This window comes from Coloeus monedula (assembly GCF_965178545.1).
Source record: "Coloeus monedula genome assembly, chromosome: 6".
Taxonomy (NCBI): Eukaryota; Metazoa; Chordata; class Aves; order Passeriformes; family Corvidae; genus Coloeus; species Coloeus monedula.
The window spans coordinates 27,845,556-27,864,649 of NC_138786.1; the positions used below are offsets into that span (position 1 = coordinate 27,845,556).

Consider the following 19,094-nt stretch of genomic DNA (forward strand, 5'->3'; position numbering starts at 1 on the left):
TACTCCTTGAATACATTTGGAAAAAAAAAAAGCACTTGAGCGGTTCCCTTGCTACCAGCTTAAAGGATGACAGGTTTTTACAAGTACAATATAAAAAATGGAAGGAAAAACAAAACATGCAAGAACGAACAGACTTTGTCAGAACTGTCTACTGAGTTGTCTAGTGGTAAAAAGTAGCAAAGCAATCCACTAATGTAATGCAAAATTTTAAAAACAAATTGTAGTATCCACTCAAAGTTATTCCAGTGAGTAGCTCATTTAACTGAAAGGTCACTAAGAAGCCGAAAACCTTTTGACTATAAAGTTCTTAGTGTTGCCTTGCACTGTAACTTACTCTGAAAGAGTAAGAAAATCCTATAGTTTATCTAAAAAATATTTATTCTCCTTCAAATTCAACTTTTTCTTTTTAACCCAAATAATTTTTAAGATGACTGGAACACTTGAAGCCCTGGCTCCCAGCCATGCCTTACCTCCACTGAGCTATTATTTTCTGTACAAGTATGGCAGAGACTCTCTTAGTTGGGATGTTCAGAGAAAAAACAAAATCTATCAGTCAAAAGATCAAAATCAGGATTTTTAGTTGGGAACTCAAAACTGGTCCTTACAGTTCTGGTGAGTGAACTACCAACAAGCTACAGAGCTCAAGAGAACCTCCCCTGCAATGGGCCATGAAGCAAGGCAGGCAGCACATCATCTTGGAGGCACCAGTTGGGTAGACAGCTTCACTTCCCTGCCAAATGACTAGGACTGAGATTCCCACACACTTGTAACACTCCTGCCAGTGCTGGAGCTTCAAAGTGGCCAGTCTGATTTTATCCAGCCCTCATAAAACAGGAAAAAAATCCAGAACAAAGTCAAGTTCTACCAAATCCTGTGAAAAAAATCATTCTATTTAAAACAAAGGAGAAACAGACAAACCGTAACAATATAAAGAACTTTATTTTTTTTCATTTCTTCTTTTGCCATGTAAAGTTTCATTATTACAGTCACAGCTTTGTACCAAAGTAAGAGAAGAAAACCATGATCAATCTGTGCACATGTTCTACACAGCTTAAATTACTAAATATTCAATCAAGTTGTTTTATTCCACTTCCATTCTTCAAAAAGACTGTTTAACATTACAGCAAAATGAAATCCGAGAAGCTGGCAGGCACATTTAACAGAATATATACCTACACAGTTTGCTCTTTGAGGACTAATTATTTTACAAACAGTAGCTGAAACTGTTTCCTTATCCTTCCTCACATATTCTGCAACTCTGGACAACTTAGACTGCTTGAATTATAGTACCATACAAGCCTGAAAACCAAGATTAACCTGTAACTGTGTTTTAATTCAACTTAAGGGAAAAATATTTTCCCAACAAAAACATTTCCCCTGCCCTTTATTGCAAGTTTGCAGTTATCATTTACCTTGATCCAGCATGATTGTTCTGTTTGAAAATGTGCATTAAGAACTGCACTACTTCAAACACACCACACAGCCAAGCTCCTGCTATTTTGCAGAAGCCAACTTATGTGCTGGTATATGTTTAAAGTCTGTAATTCACGTGTAAGTGACACAAGGTAAGCAGAAGCCTGGATATTTAATGCATCTCTGTACCAAGGGATGCAGCAGTTTTCCCTCCATCCCCTTCCACATACAGAAGCAGCAGCGTTATGCCAGAGTGTTTTGCACTGCCAGATAGCTGTTACTTTCCCCTGAAATTTGAAGGAGAAAGGAGAAACTAATATAGACCAATCCCAAAAAGCCCCTAAAGGGCCTGCCACATGTAGTCATCCATATAGCAAGTCCAGAACTCATTTTTTAACATTTGACTAATAAAAAATCCACAGCTAACCATAAAATAAATCCTCACTCTACTCACTCTTCCACCCACAACTTTTTACTTGCATAAAAAACAAACCAAAACCAAAAATAAATAGTCATGAAACTGGCTTCAGATGTGCAGTACTGCTTTTCATGCAAATATTACTGTGTTAAGTGTCACAAGCAGCCCACCTTCCCAAAGTTATTACATTCTTCAACTAGAGGTATATCAGGAGCCAAAACCCTGTGTTGCAAGACCAGAGAGGATCTCATTAATCAATACCAACAAACAAACATTAGTTTGGCATCTCTTTTCTGCAATTGCCTCCAGAAGAAGTAAATGGTTGATTGTGAAATCTGCACCAAATTCTAGCTGGACAAATATGAAACATCCCCACGTAACTCCAGAGAAGCCTGGGGATTTCCACAGCTGCACAACTTCATAGCAAATCCTTTTAAAATATCCTCATGACAAAGCAGTACAGCATTTTCCTCTGAACCCCTGAGGATTTTTTAAAATTGTTTCTAATTTATGAAGCAAAATTTTTCACTCATGCAGCTCTGCTATCTTCCCACCTCTTACCCATTTTAGGATTCTTAAAATAGATCTGAAATGACCTACAAAGTAGCAAAAGAAACCACTGATAGAGCTGGACTTCAGAAGCCCAGACTTTTCAGGAGGATTGTTTTCAAGACAGATAAGGAAATATCATGGACCACACAAAAAGAAAGACTGCTTCCACCAACTAAAAAAGAGACACCTAACAAGCAAATGGGAATGCAAATAAAGTGTAATAACTGTTTGTGGCAACATCTAGTGAGAAAGATCTTTATATATGTTCTGGAAAACAGCTGAAAGAATGTAAAGACTCGAGGGAGAAGTAACAAAATCTACTCTCACACACATTTTTCAGAATGCCGCTATTGCCCCACTGGCTTGTCCTTGGGACACAGCTCCACAACTTCACCGCAGCACAGTCCATGAAGGACAGCTTAGGACGCCCACATTGTTTATGCCACACTTACATGCTCCCTCACTGTGGTTCAAAGAACTCCCAGAAGAACTCCTGAATATCAAAACTTTTGGAAATGGTTTACGTATTACACAGTCTGCTGCTTTTAGGTCATGAAAAAATCCAAACAAATGCTCTCAGACTTTACAGCATTACACCCTCCATCATAAAACATCTAAACCATTTAAAGACTTCCCCTGACTTGATTCTCTATTGAATTGCTTCATCCACAGACCACAGAAAGAAAGATAAAAAAACCCCCAAACACCAAAACCACAACCGTACATCCCCCAAAAGCCAAAACAAAAACACCCTCAGAACAGCCTGAGGTCTGAGCCACATTCCGGGGCTTTTTGCTATCCACAAACATCTTAATAAAAAGTAAACAAACAAAACCAATCACCACAAAAGCACTGGAACCTCAGAGACTCCCATGTCTTTGAAGTAGGATGCTACTGCATCTCATTCATATTTTACTCCTGTCTCACAAAAAATACTCATCAGTGTCAGAGCAATTCTGCTTGTCTGCTAAGGTAATACAAAACCAGTGTGCTCCAGAGAAGGCCCTGAAGCTTCTTCATTTGATGGCAGTAGAACATCCATGGGCTTTCCTCAATCATTCACTTTCTTGGCCTAAAAAGGCTTCTTTATAGTCAAAGAATGAGGCTATAAAACTTATTTGGTCTACGGCTGACAAGTCTGAAAGTGGTTGTAAAAAAGATACCCAGTAAAAGCAGTAATCCACTCAGTTTTCTTGGGAAAGCGCTGGATTTGTGTAGACGCAGCTCGGTTTGCTGTCCTCACCTTCTCTTACAGCTTAGGAAAACCTCTGCTTATTTTATCCTGAGCAGCAAGTTAGGCAAAAGTGAACACAAAGCTCCTTGCTAGATTAGTCTCAGTGTTAAGAGGGTTCTTTGCTAAATTAGTGTTATTAGGGGAGAGAGGATGGCAGGTGCCAGAAGTGCATTTCACTGAACTTCACAAGGTGAACTGATTCCCCTCAAGGGACACCCGCAGGGGAATCCTGACAACTTGAAACAGTCTTCCCTTTTGCACTGGCCTCTATGTGGTACTTGCTGTGCATTAGTAGAAACAAGACTTTTACATGTGATACGCATTTCATATCCTCAGCTTCTGCTTGAGAACATTAGACTTTGAAATCCTGCTCCATTCTTTCCAGTTGAGTTTTTGTGAACTTGATGTAGCCCAAGCCAATTAAGTCAGTTCACAACAGAAACAAAACACTACCAAAGTGGATGCACAAAACACACAGTGCCTTTGCATTTCTCTTGGTTTGCTATGCCATGAGGATATGGCGCTGCAAAGCTCACTAGGATTCCATATAAAATCAGCAATCCAATTATGGTGTTTTATCAAGATAGCAGTGGTGGTTATGCTGGTCTTTAACTAAAAGAAAAACAGACACCACTTACTTCTTTCCCATACATAAGGACCTATATTGAAAAAGACTAAGATTCAAAGCATGTGAGTAGAGCCACTGTTCTGGCTGTTTTGCTGCTACTGGCATCTCTCTCAAGAAATAACCGCTTTCCTCAAAATAAACAAAATACCTCACAAGGTATGGTATCTACCACTGTATATATTGTGCCAGTTATAGCAATTTTTACACAAGGAATAAAAAATAAGTTACAATTAACATTAAAAAATTAATTTATTCCAGTCTCCATAAAATAACTCTTCTTTTTATGAAGAAAGTAAAAATGTACACTGGATATTCAGGTTACATTGTTAGAATTTGTGATATTCTGGTTTGCAGAATTTTATTAAAATCAGCTAAAAAACTGGATACAACAGAACCAGACATGTCTTAGACATAACAGGCTTCAAGCTGAGTTTGCAAACAGCAGCACCTATTGTAATCTAAGTTCTCAACACCCCTTTGGAGTTCCCCAAGACTATGCTTTTTAAAAAAACAAATAAAATCACCTGAAAAAAACAAACAACAAATAAACAAGGCAGACAAGAGGAAGGAATATTCTTGTCCATCAATGAATTAAAAACCTGCAAGAACTTGGGCTAAGTCTTAATTACCAGTCTTATTTCTACAGAGTGCAACACAACCTGCAGTCTCCGCAGCAATGCATTTCAGCCCCACTCAGTTTTTGCATTCCAAGTGGGAAAAAAAAGAGGAAAGACTGGAGTAAGAAACTGATGTTATTTGGAATAATTATGACATACAAAATTACTTCCCAATGTGGGAGGTGAAAAGGTTCATGAGTCAATCCTGCTGTCATCCTCAGCATGTCTTTCAATGTGTCCTACAGCATCCTAGAAAAGAACCAGAGAAGTCAATTAAAAAAAAAATCATTATAATCATCACAAAAAAAAACCACAAAAAACTTTGCAAAGGATTCGAGAAGCCGCAGTGAAAGTCACATTCTAGATAATATATATTTGTTTGCCTTAAAGCTTCTCAAAAGGTAAAAAATATCATTGTCAAGCTACTAAATCATAAATATAAAGTGTTTCACATACCACATCATTAAAGGGAAATAAAACGCAGTTTCCTTTTTGATTAGAATAGCAAATTAAATAAACACATCATATCCAAAGCCACTACTTAAAGAGAAATTAAGGATTTTACTGTTTGTTAATTCTCAAAGAAACCTCCTTTCTTTCCATATTCTGGAAAGCATTCAAAGCAAGGCAGTTTCTATTGCCAAGGACTAAAATGTAGATTTTACACATCAGTCTATAGGTAACAGCCCTCCTCACACTCATTCCCCAATCCTTTACACATGACTTACTCCAACTCTTATGCCTTCATTTTCTCCACCTTCTCTGTTATAGCTGTTATCCAGAAGTTTATGCATTACTTATTTAAAGACTGGTTTTGCTAACAAACTCATGTGAAAAATAAACAACAATGAAAGAGGTAGCGATGGATAAAAATTAAAAGGATAAAAACCTTTTTTCAAGGCAGATGTTTGTTCATGTTATAAAGACATCTTTCCTTCAAAAAATTTCCTAATATCTTGAGTAGAATTACTTTAATAATTTAAGAATTCCACCATTTCCATGTAATATTTTAGGATCAAACTTTTTTAAATTGACCATATGTCAAATTATCACAGCTGCACTCTTCATCTGCCACAGGCTCAACTGAACACTGTTAGCCTTGGATGACTGTAACCACATCCGGTCAAGCCTGCCAAAACTAGAAAAACTTAACCCTTTTTAAGAGAAATAGGGTCAAGTCCCACAATTGTGGTGATATAAAGTACTTAATATTATCAAATGCAACTATGTTATTTCAACCACATACCTGCTTGGAACCTTTCCTGGAAGTAAAGAAAGCATCACAGTTCTTCCAACGACATTTCAGGGTCTGAAAATTTGGATTGGTGTGGTCAGTTAGCAGGTGTTGTTTCAGATGGTCCACAACTCCAAAAATCAGTGAACATCCATGCCACTGGTAGAAAAACAACACACCACAATAAGCCAGGAAAATACAACTTTTGCTAAGGCTTTTCTTCCTGCAATTCCACAATATTCTTCCAAGACCATAAGCATGCATGCCAACTCCTGTACGTTTTGTATCTTATTCCATTTCCATTTTCAATGGTCTCTGTTCCTTTAATTACAGCTTTACAGAAATTCTTCCTGCCTTTTAGCCAAACCTAGACCATCAGCAGGAATGGCAGGAGGAAGAGAGGACTTAAGCCTTTACAAGACTTAATCTTACCTGTGACAAAGTAATTTGGAATTTAATTAAACTTATTTAGCAGAGTAAATCAGCTTTTCTGTGTCACTCAGCCAAAGTTTTTGGTTCTAAACAGTTACATGTCACTATCTAAAAACTACCAGAAAGAACAGTAATTTAAACTAACAACTTGCCCCAAAGCATATTTTTATATATATATATATATATATAATACACATTCTTTTAAATATATATATAAAATAAAACTAGTGATACATACCTAAGTGATATATACTTTAAAAAGTACATACACGTTTAGAAAAAAAAAGAATTATAAAAAAATCTAAGGTCAAGCTACCCAAGACTAAGAGAGTAGAGGCCACCCCCAGAAAATTCAGTAACAAAGGAAGGCTAAAAACATTTTGCTAATTACCCAGCATCGATAATTTTGCATCAGATTAAGCCTCACAGCTCTGACACTGCCATCATAGCATCCTGTGTAGATCTGTAAAAGAAACATTTATGGATAAGCAAGCTGGGAATAAAAGAAAGGAAAAAAAAAAAAAAAAAAGTAAAATTTTGAAGGACACTTCAGTGTAGGTAAAAACTATGAAATATCAGCATGCAAGGCTTCTACCTATTTTAAAAATAGGTATAACCAAATTCTTTTAAGATTTGCATTCATAGTTCACAAAAGCCTACAAATGAATAAGAAATGCTTCCATAACCTCTTTTGTTGATAGTGTCATGTGTGTAACAGTTCATAAAACTTTAAATTATGGTAGTATCCACTGAAGTTAAAAAATACGCAGGGGTAAACATCAAATTATTTATGTCCAGGACTTAACCAGTTATATGTATATCAAAAAGGGATGGAGAGGAAGTGTGTGGAAGAACATCAGAATTTCAGAAAGACTGATGCAGATTCTTTCACTCATCACTAAACTTCTCATCTGAACCCTTCTTCAATTTGAGAATGCCCACAACAGATCTCTGTTGGGGCCCAATTCAAGCCTCGGGTTGGACTCACATGAGATGTGATGCTTGGGCCGTAAGTATTCCAATTAGTAGGAAATCTGTTTCTTTGGACTTTTCTGTTACTACAAATCACTACTATACCTTGCATTTTACAATCTCAAAGAAACTTTGCAAGCAAATTCATAGACATGCAGACAAATAAGTGCTTTTAAGGACTATTTTAAGAAATATTTATCCAGAAGTGCTTCTGAAACTTATCTTGCAGGGCAGATTCATGAAGAAACCTGTATACCTGAATCAATTGCACACCTTTCTTTATGTTCTGTCAAAGGTTACTAGAGGTCTGACTGTGGGTGAAGTATTTCTCTAGCATCTGAGTGATTCCCTTGAGTAAAAGTCAAACAGGACTGACACTTGAAAAAGCAGAAGTATTTTACTATTTCTAGAGTCTTCACTGTAATCATCACTGCAAAAAGAACTACTGTTTTAAGACTACTGTAAGTTAAATGGTGATTTTTCCCCAGACAATAATATTACAGAAATACAAAGCTGTTATAGCAACTTGATTTTCTAAGAACAACTTGGAAATACAGCTAAACAGCAGGTTGATTTCTTTATCTGAAGAAATTAAACCATCTTGTATGCACCTGTAGCAATTACAACCTTCTCTTTAAGACCAGTGAAAAGAAGGGAGTTACCATGCTCTTATGGATGGTCATACACATGATCATATCTGTGTGGCCTCCATAGACTTGCAAGCGGTCGTGTGACTTGAAAGAAACGGAAACAGACACTTAATAACATGACATTTTTTAAGAGCCATTTTTCACAGACATGCAAAGGATAATACTTCCAAGAGCAGTTTCCTTGGTAGCAATTAAACTGCTGTGGTGGATTCCAAACTTTATAGCTACCTTGAAAGCTCACTTTTGCTTGCTTTGCTTCTGGGAGTCTTTTTGCCCAACTAAGCACTCGTTCTCTCAGCAAACAAAACTAGTATTTCCCCACTTTTCTGAGCCGTCATTGTCTTGGAATAACCCAGGTTCTAAAAAAATGGTTTAGGTTATATTCTTTAAAACCCATGTATTTTGGCTGGTGAGACAGCTATATATACTGAGTGACAGGAAAGAGAGGGACGGGCTAGAGACCAGCAAGTACAAAGATAACTTCTATTTGACTTCATTTGACTTCAAAATCATTAATTAACACACATTAGAATAAATGTCATTAGTAACCACCTATTTTCTTACCTGTAGCTCATAAACACGAACAAATTTATCCAGACATGCTGTCACCATGACTTTCCCAAGAATGTTGACAACCGTTACTGCATGGTTGTGGCCCTTATAGATCCGTACCAGCTCTCCAGTCTGCATCAAGAAAAAGCAAAGGTAAATAGGGGTTTGATTTGGTTTTTCTTGAACAAAAGAACAAAATAACAAAATGGTTCTACCTAACCTAGATAGGGTAGCTAGGTTCAATGCTCACTACTCAGAAATGGGAACACGCTTTATGAGACTTCCATTCCCTGTGAAGGCACTTACAGATTATGATCAAATACTACTTATTCTTTTGTTTGCACATCCTAACACAGAGCCATTCCAGTACAACAGAAATGCATGGGTCTGTATAAAGTTCTCTCTTCTCTTCTTCTGCTTCTAAACGTGAGCCACCAGTGTGCCCAGGTGGCCAAAAAGTCAATAGCATCTTGGCCACTCCCAGGAACACTGTGCCCACCAGGACCAGGCAAGTGATTCTTCCCCTGTACTCGGCACTGGTGACACCACACCTCGAGTGCTATGTCCAGTTCTGGGCCCCTCAGTTCAGGAAGGACATTGAGGTGCTGGAGTGAGTCCAAGGAAGGGCAATGAAACTGGTGAAGGGTCTGGAACACAAGTGTAATGAGAAGCAGCTGAAGGAGCTGGGGTTGTTTAACCTGGAAAAAAGGAGGCTCAGGGGAAACCTCATCACTCTCTACAACTGAAAGTAGGGTGTAGCCTGATGGGGGTCAGCCCCTCTCCCATGCAACCAGTGACAGGAGAAGATGACATGGCCTCAAGCTGTGCCAGGGGAGGCTGGACACTAGGAAGAAATTCTTCACAGAAAGGGTGATTAGATTTTGGCATGGACTGCCCTGGGAGGTGTTGGAGTCACTGTCCATGGAAGAGCTTAGGGAAAGACTGGATGCTGGCAATGCCATAGTCTAGCTCACATGGTGGTTTTCAGTCACAGGTTGGACTCTGATCTCAGAGGTCTTTTCCAACCTAATTGATTCTGTGATCTCTTTCCATCATTAGTTACATATTCCCACCCATCCTGAAACTAGTACCATGCTATTAGTATTAGGATCAAGGATCAGTTAAGCAAATTTAGCTAAATACACAGAAATACACTTTTTTTTTGGTCAACTAACATTTCCCTCTGATAGTTTTTTAATCTAACTTATTGCATAGCTACATGAATGCTTCTGCTAGGACTGAGGGACGATGGTGTAAAAGAGGGAGAGAATGGTAGGCTAGAGACAAAGCATTCATGACAATGCAACAGCTTTTGAACCATCTAGCTTGGAACATAGTGTTCCTCAAGTTCTTCCAGTAATAAAGAAACTCTTTCCCCACCAGAATATCTCACATGGCTTTTCTCTGAACCCCTTCCATAATTTTGTAGTAATATTTGCAAAAGCAAGATGCCCAGATAAAAAGGCATTGCCTATCATGTGACAAGAGTCAGCCCATTTATGTAGCCTCTTCATGCCTCCAGAGTTACCTATAGTGCATAGTCACATTCACAAAATCACGAGACTTTCTTTTCTGGAAGCAATCTGCCCCAGCAGTCAGTCAAATATTCAGGAAATTCTGACTTTATAGCATAGGAATTCAGTGCCTTAATAGCAAAAGTCATTCCATCTTTCTATAGGAGACTTACGTGAATATTGTGGGCATGGACAGACTGATCACTGGAGCCACTGAATACCAGATCATTCACAACCTTACAAAAAAAAAAAAAAAAGTTTATATTTTGTAACAGATATGGAAATGGGCAAGGAAAACATTAAGACACTGTTCAGTTTAAAGTTGTACTTTAATATTTCCTAAATTTGAGAGCCTTAAAATTAATCAAGGGTATGAAGGAAAAAGCATGCACTGAGTTCTTCGCATAAGAGCTAGAAAATGTATTACAATGATTTTTGACACTTCACAACTGACATAAGAAGCTGTTAACTTGCAGCCCACCAGGCCAACTCATCCTACCTATGGATTATTCTCACAGACAGCAAATATTGCTCAGCAGCAAATCGGGGGACCAAGCAAACTGAATGCAGAATGCTGCTCTGCACATGCACAGTAAAGCCCAATGTTTCCTGGAAATCTTGGACATGCTGCATACTTATATGCTGCTCACGTAAGAAAAATGATGCTCCTAACCCCTAACAAGTGACAGGACAAGAGGAAACAGCCTCAAGTTGCACCAGAGGAAGCTTAGAATGGATATTAGGAAAAAGTTCTTCACTGAAAGGATATTCAGGCATTGGAACCGGCAGCCCAAGGAAGTGATGGAATCACTATTCCTGAAGCATTCAAAACACAAATATAGATGTGGCAGCTGGGGACACGAGACATGGCAGCCAGAGACAATTTCCCTACCAAATTGCTCCGTATTTAGAATTTAAAATAGAGAAATCCTCTATTTCCTATCACAATCTGCTCCTCATTTTAAGCACTCTTTGTCCAAAATGTATTTTCAGAGACACTTACCTTCATGCAGAGAATAGTCTTGCTGTGACCTTCCAGGGTTCTGAGAAGCAGCCCGTTCCGCGCATCTCGCACGCTGATGGTGCAGTCATAGGAGCCCACCACCAACAACTTACGTGCTCCTTCCTGAGCTGTGGCTAAACAGCTCACTGCTCTAGGGCCATGGCATTCAAAGGTATCAAGCTGTTTATTATTCTGGTGGGGGAAGAATGAAACGGCATTTAAGAATTAAAATTTTGCTATGACACTGACTAGACCATCGAGTCCTTTCTGTGTTGTGCTTGTTACAACAGCAACTGATTTAGTAACACACAAAATAGCAGTGGTAAGAATTGCATCTTAACAATTAAGTTTCCAAATCAAGGAAATAACTCCATATGTTATGTAGACCAGGAGGAACCTTAAGAAAAAACATAACAGTACAGCACAGTAAGAAAGAAAGGTAAACAAAGAGACAGGGAGATGGGACAGCTTCATGCATGGACAAAGTAAACAACCAAAAGGGGCCAACAGTGACCATTTATAACAAAATGCTTTCATTACAAATACATTTACTACTGTAGATAAAGAATGGAAAGAAACACAAAGAGGAGAAAAACAGCATCACAATAGGCTTTCAGGTGCCCATATTTAAACAAACTAACCTTTATGCTGAAAGTAACCACAGTGCCATTTGAAAGACCTGCATAAAGGATCCGCCATCTACTGTGTAAACAGAGCACTCGATCTTCCAATTTAAACTGTTCCATGAGCTCTTTGGTCTAGCAATAGAAAGAGGTACTTAAAGATTTCATTAACTGAAAATAATTCAAGGAAAACAGCCTGAAATGAGTGATGATTTTCACTTTTTAAATCAACAGAACTGGAGAAAAACATCTGAAATTCTGGTGCCACATGGCAGTTTGATCCTCAATCAGGACCATCTCTAAGGCCTCACTGCACTTCAGCAACCACTTATAACCCTAAACACTTTATTCTAATCATAACCTCTAATGTGCATAGAAATTTAGACTACTGACTATATATATACACACATATGAAAACCATCTGTTACACAGCTGAGGTTGAGGATTCCCCATTAAGTTCCCCACAGGGAACTTAAGGGCTTAAAACCTCTGGCAGTTTGCTCTCTGAAGCAGATACTTGCTTTCTAGTCCTTCAAGTCATGGGTTGGGTAAGCCTTTTTATCATTCATCCTCAAATATCCAGCTTCAGGAAGCCTCAAGTCTGCTCTTTCACCTGCCCTCAGCATAACAGATACCTGTTCTCTCTACGGCTGCTCTACAGATAGAGCAGAGCTTTCCATAAGCAATTAAGTTAGAAATACAGGAAGACAAGTAAGATTCATGGCCAAACAACTATTCTTTGGTGTTCCCAACATTTGGGATCATGCCGTGCTGTTCTGGCAAAAACGCTACTGACAAGCTAGCCAAAAGATTAGGGTAGTAAATCAGTTAATGGTTTGATATTTGTTTGTGGTTTTTTTTCCCCTGCTCTACTCTAATGAGTCCAGATCACATGGGTTTAAAAGGCTTTTTAAAGTTTATATTTGTAAAGAAACTCTTGCATAAAAATGCAGGATATGTAAATTGAAACAGAGTTTGAGTACCTTGATATTGTAACAGTTGATAGTGTGGTCACTTGAGCCAGTGTAGAGTGCAGCATTCTTCCCATTCGTCTGAGTGACCAGAAGGCAGTTCACTTTTGAAGTATGGCCTTCGAAGATGGCCACACACTTCCTGCTCTAAGAAGGAAAGCATACAGCCTGTCAGCATAAAGGCCCATAATACCTCTTGGGATATGCACCTAACAGAACAGGGCAAGACAGCTAAAAAAAAAATCAGGATACACATGGCAATCTATCTCCCCTTGTCCCTCTCATAGGGAGAAGGGGTTGGGAAGGTGGAGAAAAGATGTTTAAGAGAGGACTAGTGTAAAATAAATGAGGTGCTCGAAAAAGCAGCTGCTTCCTTTACTACACAGTAAGGCATTATGAAAGACAACCTTGTGATTGTAAATAATGTAACACCACTCCCACAACCTTACTTACAACGAGATTGTAGGCACAAACTGTTTTGTCTGCTGAGCAGGTATACAACAAATTCCCAAAAATTTGAATAGCATTCACTGCAGCCAAGTGTCCCTCAAAGGTTCCCTCTGTAGGTTCTTCATCCTCACCTGGCTCCGAAGACACTTCTGTAGGACAGAGACATGTATACTTTTGACTATGGGAACACAGTCAAGAAAACACCCTGCTGTGGTTTGTACTGCCAACCAGCAGGACTATTTCAAGGGCTCTGCACCTTAAAGTCAAATTTCATTAGGGATTCCAGCAGGACTGTGAATGTGACAGAGGGCAATATAAAGTGTTACAAAGACCTTCATATGACACTAAGTCCAGAAGTGCCTTTAAAATTTAAAAGGGATTGTACTACTGTTTGTCCTAGAGCTCTACAGAGACTGTAGAGCAAGAGTGTTCATGTGGGAGGGCAGGGAGATGTGGAGGAGTCAAGACACAAAGCATTCAATGTAAGATGATGTAAGTGAGTATATGTCACTTCCCACTTCAGTTTTGAGTGCAAGCTTTTATCTTCAGGGCAAAATTCCCCTATGGAATTGGAAGCAGGTTGATCAAGACTTAAGTCAAAGTCCTGCAAGATACTACATACAAAGCATCAGAAGGAAAGCTTAAAAGATGTACCTGAGGAGTTCTTTGATCCTCTTAAGGATGATATGGAAGTCTGTGTCTCAGCCACACTGTAACACAAAAATAAACAGCAGTGAGATTGGACTTTGCATGTTCATTTTCAGACAAAATGCTGGGGTAAGTAATACCCCAAAACACAAGACTCTGCAGTTAGTAGTAAATATGCTGTGACAGAAGCTCAAAACCAAACTGGGCAGCCCTCTTACTGTATTAAGAGAAATTAGTAGGAAACAAGACACATCTGTTGACCAAAAAAGCCAAGTCAATTTTTATTCTCCTTTTTATTTCACTCCTGAAGTCACGGATGTAAGACTTTCTGAATGGGGAGAAAAAAAAAAAAAAAGGAAGAGGAAAAAAAGGGAGGCCTCTTATGAATACTATATAACACTAATAATTTTACTTTTGAGAGGTCTACAATAATCTCACCTTCTTTTCCCATCATTCCTATAATTTGTGCCAATCTCACTGGTGGAGCTCACTTCATCATAACCAGAGCAAGATGCCTCTAGGACTGCTTGATCCACAGAGTTGCATGAATCCCTCTTTGATGGACTGTCTGGTTTCTCATCTCCTGACTCTGATGAACCAACATGAACCACCTCGCACTGAGGTGCTGAAACTTCCACTAGTTCCAGAGAAGCATCACTATCATTCTCGTCTTTGTTTCGTGCTGCATGAGCAGGAACTCCACCCTCCTCTCTTGGAGGAGTAGATGTAGTAACTTTTTCTCCTTTAGGAACCTTTCCACCCTTGACTTTCCGGACAGGCTTGGAGTCAATCATATCCTGCTCTGTATCGCTGTTGTCTGGCACATGGGCTGCCCTCAGAGTCTTCTTCTTCCTTAACCTTCTCCTCCTCCTATTCCCCTTCTCTGCTGGGACTGCAGCAGTTGCCAAGTGCTGCTCAGATGGTTCTGCTGACAATTTGGGGGTTTTATCCATTGGAATTTCTAGAAGGACCGAATGCTTTGAAAGAGAAGTGCTACACTGACCCAGTAAAAATCTTTCAGCAACTGTATCATTTGCTTCTCTCTTGCTGAAAACAGACATTGAATGAGGTGAAGTGTTCTCAGGAAGTCCAGACTGTCCCTTGTCTGCAGCAGGCTTGGGGACATCTTGATTAGTGTGATGGAAACAAGCTGTCAGCTCTGATAGGGATATGGCTGCCGTGATAACTGGATACACTGAAGTTTCCTGGTTGGTCTCTTCTAAAGAAAACAGACTAGTGTTACATTCAATCTGTACAGCAATAACTATTTATGCAAAGTGTCTCTCCCTGTATTTTCTGTTTACACTTAATTGTGCACGTAAAGTACATATTCCTACATGTTGAAAACTATGTGCACGTGAAGATCTGCTATTTCAGTCAGCTATCCAGCCTTTAAAAAACATAACTGGGGAATAAAATGTTTATCCATGTACATAGAAATAAAGCAATGGGGCAGATCACTCAAGCTGTTGGCTGGCTATATGCTTTTAAAGTTCTGACAATATCTGGTGAATCCTACATTGTTGACTTAAGATGCTATCACCCCTCTCTGTGTGCTTCCTTACCAGCTGTCCCAACTGCTGTAGAGATGATATTAATCAGTGCATGCCAAGTACGACTCAGCTGTTCAGTGACACAGTTTGAAAACCTTGTGCTTAACCCATCTGAATTATTGCAGCTATTATACAGTTATTTCTACCAAGTTACTTGGACCTAATTCAAGGTAGATAGTCATGCACAATCCACTCTGCAGCACTGTACCTTTATCCTGGGAATAGCAGCAATGTAAGCCATGAGGGTACACTTTAGTTAGTTAGTTTAGTGTAGACTATGCAATGGGGTAGACACACTCTCCCTGTAATTTAATTTTGATTGAATTAATATGAACTAAGTGATCCAACCTCTCAGCTAAGTCAGACTAAGGGCAGCATCTCACAGCTGTTTCCCACACCCTAAAATTCCCCAGTTGCACTTGCGAAAACTACAATCCAGAACAGGATGTTTCAAGTTCACTGCATTCCTGGGGTGGGAACACGCAATGCAAATGGGAAGTTGGCAGTATTTGAAACACTTCCCTCTTCCAGACTCTCAGAAGCCAGCAAATTAAACCCACAGTAATGCTTGGCCAAAACCACATTACACATCACAGGACAAATCTGATGCTTTGGAATTACACATTCAACTAGAAAGAGCTACAATGCAAAAATCTCACCCACACCTTCCTCAGATGGGGGATTCCAAGATAAAACTAGAACTTACTGACAGCATAGGATATGTTGCATTTAAAGTAAATCAATGGAAAGATGTTTTTCCCTGGACACATAGCTGTCATGCACAACTGTAAAACCTGATAGAAAACCCTCTGTATGGAAGAAATGAATGCTTAGATGAAGTTTGAATGAATTACTGAGTTGAATTATAGTGGGAAGAAGGCACACAAAACTTTAAATTCTGAATACACCTCTAATATCATGTGTCACTCATTTCCCACAGGAAAGGGGAAGGAAGTAACTTGGTCACTTTATAACAGGAAAATAATAGTAACCAGCAACTTAAAATTAAACTTCTAAACCCAGAAGTTATTAATTCTCAGCACTTGGAGTGCTGAGGGTGTTGGAAAAAGAAGTAGGAAATCACCATGGCAATGGAAGAAAACAGAATCACTCAGTTCCACAGGTGGGACACACTGCTGGCATTTAGGGGAAACCAAATGCAATCAGCTCCCTCAAAGCATGGCTGACATCATCTCCTAGGGAAGCTGACAAGCTAAATGTGCAACTCCAAAAAGTAAACAGTATGCCTCAGAGAGAATTCCTCTTCTTCAAATGACAGAATTTTCCTGAAGTTAAATGCTTATTTCCCCCCAAATTACTAAATTTATCTGATGGCAAACTCATTTTAAATGTAACACATACAGAAGTTCATCAATACCAAAACGATGGTAATTTGACAAATGAACATAAAAAGAATATTCTTGCTTTTAATATAAAAAATAGGTTTGTAGGAAATGGAAAAATATGCTAATGTGATTAAGAGCTTTCTAAAGTAATTATTTAAGTAATAAATGTAGCTATACCCTGAAGGTTCATCTTCATAAGAAAAAAATAAAAAACCTCTTCAACTTCTCTTTCGTGAATTCTAAAGATTCTTCAAGCAAGACACTTCATGCCACTGCAGCTAGTGATCACTAAATCTTTCCTTAGAAGTGGAAAACTGAGAATAAAAATGACACTGATACAAATAAAAATTTCACTGATGTTTAAGCATAACAGTATGGCATATGCCAACAAAAACAGGAAAGCAAAGGAAAGGCTTCCTAAAAGTTGTCTTAATAATGCAAACGAACACAAAAGCTGATTCTTCCCCTGCCCCAAGTTTACTTTGGTGAATACCCAAGAGCTTCACATTCCTTGTCAAATCCACCAAAATGAGATGAAGCAAAACTCACAATACTACATTAATGTATTGCAATAGAGTAGAATACAGGAAATGCAATGGTGACTAAAAAAAAGCATGAAAACCATCACTTATATAATTCTACATCTGAAGCAAACTGAAAAAAGGAAAAAAAAAATCAGTGTCTTGTAATTAAAGAACTCTAAACTTCAATTCAGCCAACATTCATCTCATGCTTGAGAAGAAAAGTGCTTAGAAAGGTAGAACATGGCTTTTTCCAATAGTATTGTCCACTTCAGCTGGAGAAGAAAAAAATTGTGTTGGCTATCTTTAACAAGGATCAATCTCACAAATGTTTTTCTCAAATTACCTAAGTTAAAGGTTTGGGCAAATGACATTGTTATGGCAGACAAACAATTCTCATTAGAGTCACCCTGCTTGACTTCACAGGCTCTTAAGAAAGTAAGGGATGATTAAGCTTTTAATCTTCAGTTTTTACCTTCAGTCATAGCAGCAAGTTGCAGTGGAAACTAACAACAGCATTTAAGCTTTTGTCCACAGACTACAGCATAAAGTTTTATGGGGTTTAAACTGTCTAAATAAAGAGTTAGTTATTTCAGCTGTAGTCATTAAGATCTCACTTTGCTGAGGCAGGAGCTCTCCCATTAGTAGTTCAATTAATTCAGCAGTTTCTCCTCCAGATAAAAGTAAACCCTATTTTCACTGCTAGCCTTCCCACACCCCTCACATGAATAAACAGTGCCTAATATCCAATTAGGAGAAGATGGATTTTTACTTCTAATGTTACAAATTATACTCTTTGTGCTTATCCAGCAGAGCCCAAGAAGAACACAGAATAATCTCAATGCAGCTGTTCATAATTTTGTAAAAAATATTTTCAGGCACGCACTTTTCCTTTGTAGGCAGATTTTTTGCTACCAAGGCTCACTAAATGATGCAGAGTAGAAGACAAAAATAGAGGAGATTCTCAGGTTTTCTGGGTTGTGTTGGTTTGGGGTTTTTTTAGTTAACTAAGTTATTCTAAGAGGATGTAACCTTCAAATTCATGTTTGTTTTATTTTCAAAGCAAAACTAGAAAGTCCTACACAAGTTATTGAGAGTTCACCCCACCTGACAGACTGCAGGCTGAGACACAATTTACATTCTTTTGAGGAAAAAAATAATTTCCTTATTTTCTTAAAGCTAATTATCTTAAAACAAGGCAAAGTCACAAATACCATCATTCTGCTCCACCTCTTCTGTTTGTGGAGCACATGGAGAGCTCTGGAGTACGGAATTCACGTTTTGTTCTGTGCCTTTTGGAGACACAGGTTCTTGTTTAACTTGTACTGCGGAGTCAGGAGTATTGGAAGGTGTATTGCCAGAAGACTGGAATGGTGATGGCATATTTATGGGAACAGAAGCTCCTCGTGGAAGTACAGAGGAAGACAAAGTGTCCAACAGGGGCAGGAGAGAGCCTGAAGGAATTAAGTCAGCTGCCATTTGGGATTTGTTGTTTCGTCTCTCAGTTAGGACATCGCAGGAAAGTTGCTCTGAGAGTTCAGAAGGTTCATATGTTTCTAATGGCAAAAGAGGAGATACATTAAACAAACAAACAAATAAATAACATAACAAAAATGTTTATATTTTACCATAAAACTCAGTGGTGCCAAGAGCTCATTTCTTGTGGACACACAGTCAAAGAAGAGAAGAACTTGAAAAAAAGCCACTAGAGGGAACTATCAAAACTGACAGTTCACACTTGACAATAAAGGCCTCATTTATAA

The 19,094-nt window shown here is 38.6% G+C and overlaps 1 protein-coding gene across 3 annotated transcripts in view; it reads right to left on the minus strand.

Moving 5' to 3' along the window:
• Positions 1-920: 920 nt before the first annotated feature.
• The window catches only part of ZNF106 (zinc finger protein 106), a 41,714-nt gene continuing 23,540 nt past the window's right edge, over positions 921-19,094 (minus strand). For 2 of the 3 annotated variants that reach the window (XM_082282874.1, XM_082282873.1), the window contains exons 10-22: positions 18,546-18,887; positions 14,350-15,130; positions 13,918-13,973; positions 13,267-13,412; positions 12,826-12,960; positions 11,861-11,977; positions 11,220-11,411; positions 10,390-10,452; positions 8,715-8,834; positions 8,163-8,234; positions 6,920-6,991; positions 6,109-6,255; positions 921-5,111 (exon numbers count right to left, since the gene is read on the minus strand). In XM_082282874.1, coding sequence (XP_082139000.1) covers positions 5,055-5,111; positions 6,109-6,255; positions 6,920-6,991; positions 8,163-8,234; positions 8,715-8,834; positions 10,390-10,452; positions 11,220-11,411; positions 11,861-11,977; positions 12,826-12,960; positions 13,267-13,412; positions 13,918-13,973; positions 14,350-15,130; positions 18,546-18,887 — 2,300 coding nt within the window. In that variant the 3' untranslated portion in view covers positions 921-5,054. The remainder of the gene's footprint in view (positions 5,112-6,108; positions 6,256-6,919; positions 6,992-8,162; positions 8,235-8,714; positions 8,835-10,389; positions 10,453-11,219; positions 11,412-11,860; positions 11,978-12,825; positions 12,961-13,266; positions 13,413-13,917; positions 13,974-14,349; positions 15,131-18,545; positions 18,888-19,094) is intronic. The other variant, XM_082282875.1, reaches the window with a different exon arrangement.